This window comes from Tachyglossus aculeatus, chromosome 21, assembly GCF_015852505.1.
Source record: "Tachyglossus aculeatus isolate mTacAcu1 chromosome 21, mTacAcu1.pri, whole genome shotgun sequence".
NCBI classification, from domain to species: domain Eukaryota; kingdom Metazoa; phylum Chordata; class Mammalia; order Monotremata; family Tachyglossidae; genus Tachyglossus; species Tachyglossus aculeatus.
The window spans coordinates 26,508,298-26,512,898 of NC_052086.1; the positions used below are offsets into that span (position 1 = coordinate 26,508,298).

A 4,601-nucleotide genomic window follows, 5' to 3' on the forward strand; every position below is an offset into this window, starting at 1 on the left:
AGAGATTTGTTCAAGGTCTTGTTTAATCACACTGGCTCTAAGTAGAATTTTCAGCCTGGTAAAAGGCATTCTGTGGGATAATGCAGGTGAAAAAAATCCACTTTGGCCCTGGTTTATGTGATTCATCTTCCCCGCACTGATCAGACGAAATAGATCATTACCAAATTTCCATGTCCCTTCATGAAAAAGCAGCCCAGCACAGACACAGAACAGCTCTGAAGCCATCATTAGAGAAGCAGCGTGGCTCAGTGGAAAGAGCCCGGGCTTTGGAGTCAGGGGTCATGGGTTCAAATCCCGGCTCCCCCATTTGTCAGCTGTGTGACTTTGGGCAAGTCACTTCTCTGGGCCTCAGTTCCCTCATCTGTAAAGTGGGTATTAAGACAGCCCCACGTGGGACAACCTGCTCACCTTGTATCCCCCACAGCGCTTAGAACAGTGCATTGCACATAGTAAGCGCTTAATAAATGCCATTATCATTATTATTTCTTCCAGACAGGATGGAGTAGCTGCTGTTTATGAAACTGGGATGAGTTTTTGCCTTCATCGCGTCCCGGACACGATGTGCTGACCGAAACCAAATCCCATGATAGAGAGCCGGATAGCTGCTCACTCCTTTCTCCCTGCACGGACCTCCCTCCTCCTAAAGCACATCCTTCCCCTGCCTTCACGCTTCAGGTTTAATTCCCACCCTCCTGATCCCGTCGGTCTATCAGCCACGCTCAGCACTCCAGTGTCTTGTCTTTTTTTCGCTCCAGGAGTCCCCCCCGTACGTAACATGTTCCATTTTGCGCTCTTTCAGGACGAGGTTTGCCTCGTGATCATATGATAAGGATATCCCGCTTCGTGGATCCCCTCTGGTTTCACTGCGCATGCACTCCGCGCAGGGCTCGGGCCTACCCGGGTCCCGTGGGCAGCGTCGCCACACACCCCGACAACCGCCGTGTTAACGCCGAAGTGTGACCCCCCTCCCTCCGCCGGGTACACCATGACCTCGAAGCGTGTTACCAAAGGTACCGTGACCAGCGCCGAGAAGAAGCACCGCAAGAGCTTAAGCCTGGCCGTGAAACTAGACGTGCTCAAGTGTCTGGACTCCGGTGAGCGTCAGATCGACGTGTGCAAAGCCTTCGGTCTGGCGGGGTCAACCGTGAGGACGATTATCAGGAATGCGGCTAAAATCCGGGAGTTCGGGAAGACCACCACCCCTCTCACCGCGGCTAAACTGAGCAGAGCCCGGCCTCCGATAATGGTCGACATGGAGCGATTGCTTAGCATTTGGATCGAAGAGCAGACCAGGCGGCGGATACCGCTGAGTTTCTTGAGCATTCAAGCCAAGGCGCGGAGTCTGCACGAACGCCTGCAGAGGGATCTGCCCAAAGGGTCCACGGTGGATGAGTTCAAGGCCAGCCAGGGTTGGTTCGACCGGTTCAATCGTCGGGCCCAGCTGCATAACGTCGCCGGGGGCGGCGAGGGGGCCGATCTCAACGCCGAAGGCGCCGCCGCCTTCAAACGAACCTTGGCCAGACTGATAGCGGAGGAGGGCTACGGCCCGCGGCAGGTGTTCAACGTAGACGAGACGGGCCTCTACTGGAAGAGGATGCCCCGGAGGACGTACATCTCCGTGAAAGAAAAGATGACTCCAGGCTTCAAGGTGTCGAAGGACCGCTTGACGCTCTTGGTCGGAGGCAACGCGGCTGGCGACTTCAAGCTGAAGCCGCTCGTCGTTTACCATTCCGAGAACCCGGTGGCTCTCCGAGGGTTTTCCAAAAGTTTCTTACCCGTGCTCTGGAAAGCCAGTAGGAAAGCACGGATCACGCGAGTGGTCTTTGAAAACTGGTTTACGTCTTACTTTTGCCCAGCTGTGAAGATGTACTGTGCCAAAAATAACCTTGCCCACAAGGCTCTGCTGCTCCTCGATAGTAGCCCAGGGCGTCCGACCACCCTCGACGACCTCAGCCAGGATGTCAAAGTCGTCTTCCTCCCTCCAGACGCCGCCTCCGTTCTGCAACCCATGGACCAGGGGGTCATTGCAGATTTCAAGGCCCGTTACACCCACCAAACCTTTGAGCAGGCGGTCAGAGCAGCTGACGGGGAGAAGGCGCTTTCCCTCACTGAATTTTGGAAGGACTACAACATCAGACATGCCGTCGAAAACATCGCAAGTTCCTGGGAGGAAATCACCTCCCGAGCCATGAACGGAGCGTGGCAAAGGTTGTGGAGCGATTGCGTGCCAGAGTTCGAAGGCTGTGACCGGACTCCGCAGGCCGTCCGAGAGAACATCCTCGCCTTGGGAAAGAGACTCGGCATGGGGGACTTAGAGCCTTCCGACATTGACGAATTGATTGAGTCTCACCAGGAAGAACTGTCGGATGAGGATCTGCTGAGCATGGATCAACAGAGAGCTCTGGAGGAAGGCCGGCCCAATCACGGCGACGAAGAAGCCCCAGCCAGGACTTTAACCATGGCACACCTTGGGCGGGCGTTTGAGCTTTTGGAGGAAGCGTGTTCCATTTTTTCCGAAAACGATCCCAACGTGGACCGGAGCGCCGCGGTCATCAGAGCTTTGCATAGCGCGGCCAACTGCTACAAAGAGCTGCAGGCGGAAAAGAAAAAGGCTAAGAGGCCAGGGAAGTTTGATTCGCTGCCGCTCCGAGCTCCGGGAAGCCGACTGCTGGCGACCACATTTGCAACAATACCTTCAACTTCTGGAGCTGCCGTCCGCCCCGCTTCACGCGACGAGGGAAGCTTTGATTGCATGACCATCAAGGCCGAAGACCGTCAGTGAACATGTGGTGAAAACAGCCTGGGGTGTCCTCAAGAGTTTTCTCGAGTTTGTACATCTGTCAACGTTCAATAGTTGAAACTCATGATCTTCGATCACTGGGTACATGTTTACATCGAATTTGATCACGTGTGTTAATAGATCGTGTTAGTGGAAATGGGTTTTTAACCACTGTTTTCAAAATATTTATATTGCTTGGTCAGGGTTTTGGCTCCTGGGAATGCATTAATGCACTTTACATTATTTCCTATGGGAAACTACACTTCCCGTAGCACTCTTGCTTAACTCTGTGTCATCACGGAACTAATTAAGAGTGCTAACTAGGGGGGGAATCTCTGTACTTATAATTTATTTAATTTCTTACTTTTTTATCAACTGTGTTATTGCTTCTGTGCACCTGCTTTTCACCTGTTGTATATGCTTGGCAACTCATGGTCTTCCCCATTAGAATGTAAGCCCGATTGTTGGGACCGTCGTATATTGCATGTCCCCAAGTGTCTGAAGCCGAGCTCTGCCTGCCATATTCACCAGCAAATAAAGATAGCGACGACGGTGGTGAACAGCTAACCGTCGTCCTGACAATTGCTCCGATGTTAGGAGGGAATGGAAGAGAGGGAAACTAAAAGCTTAGAGGGGGAAAAGAGAAACAATCCATTTGTCTTGGAAATACTGAGGAGGGTATAAAAACGAGGAAAAAGGGTGGAAAATATGGCAGGTCAACAGGAGGAAGAAAGCATAGCCGCCACTTCTGTTTTAGGACTGAGATTCTAAGGAGGCCCGAGGAACTGTTTGCTTGATTTGCTCTCTGGTGTCGAAGAGGAAGGGCTGCAAGGTCTGAATTGACAGCTGGAAGAATTGGATCCCAGAGCCGGTCGAGATTCCAAATTGAACAATTCCCTTAGTCTCTTTGGGGTCCCAGATCCCCACCTGGAAAAGGGGGTGACAAGCACTCTCTACCGACCTAACGGGGAACTTGTGAAAGTGGAGGAGACCAGTGTCTTGTACACATGCAATACACTGTTAACTGCTTTATTAGAAGTACAGGATGTTATATATTGAATGCGTTGTTAACAGGTTTTATGAAAATGTAGAATGTGCCTCCTCCGTCCCTTTCCTCTCAGCAGTTGTGTACGTATCCTTATACTCCGTTACTTGCCTTACCTGTAATTTATTTTGATGTCTGTCTCCCCCATTAGACTGTAAGCTCCTAGAGAGCAGGGATTGTGCGTACAACTGCATTGTACTCTCCCAAGCGGGCTTAGTACAGTGCTGTGCACAGAGTAAGCGCTTAATAAATATCATTGATCGATTTTTCACAATTCTGGCAATCATGGAATTCTGGGCTTAGAGCATTCCAAGAAAAATCCATGCATAAGTGAGGTGTAGTAGTTAAAAATCATCCCTACCCTCTGACTTATTAGGAGGAATCTTTTTTGTGTGTGAAGTTACGATCATCAGCGGTCCTTGCATGAAGTGAATCAGCAGGCAATGTTAATGTTATTTGCACATGAGTAGGGCCTTTTTTTTTAAGTCAGAAGATTTATTTTGTCAATAGCCTCCCTTGTTCGTGTTTTCCACTGCATGCCATTTGCCACGCCATTGTGCAGAGTTTTTCAAACAGTGTCCAATGCAGAGTGATTTATGAATAATTGTCTGAGCCAGTTGGAAAGGAAGCCATTTTTCAATCTATAATGGTAATGAGAGCTAATGATTTGTAACTAGTCTTTATCCACTAAGCTGTATTTTTGCATTTTGCATTTCCCCAAGGGAACTTTATTTGGAGAAAACACTTCAAGATGTTTTATTTATATCCTACTGCTAC

The 4,601-nt window shown here is 50.1% G+C and overlaps 1 protein-coding gene across 1 annotated transcript; it reads left to right on the forward strand.

The window, feature by feature from the left end:
- Window positions 1–985: 985 nt before the first annotated feature.
- On the forward strand, window positions 986–3,402 carry TIGD1 (tigger transposable element derived 1). The gene is made up of 2 exons (XM_038762739.1): window positions 986–2,774; window positions 3,311–3,402. Exons 1-2 carry the CDS (start codon window positions 986–988, stop codon window positions 3,400–3,402), a joined length of 1,881 nt encoding a protein of 626 aa, XP_038618667.1.
- Window positions 3,403–4,601: the final 1,199 nt, after the last annotated feature.

Excerpts from the sequence above, each read along its gene's own strand:
- TIGD1 (XM_038762739.1), top strand. The coding sequence starts at position 986 with ATGACCTCGAAGCGTGTTACCAAAGGTACCGTGACCAGCGCCGAGAAG. Across the intron at positions 2,775-3,310 it reads GACCATCAAGGCCGAAGACC|CAAATAAAGATAGCGACGAC; the intron begins GTCAGTGAACAT and ends CATATTCACCAG.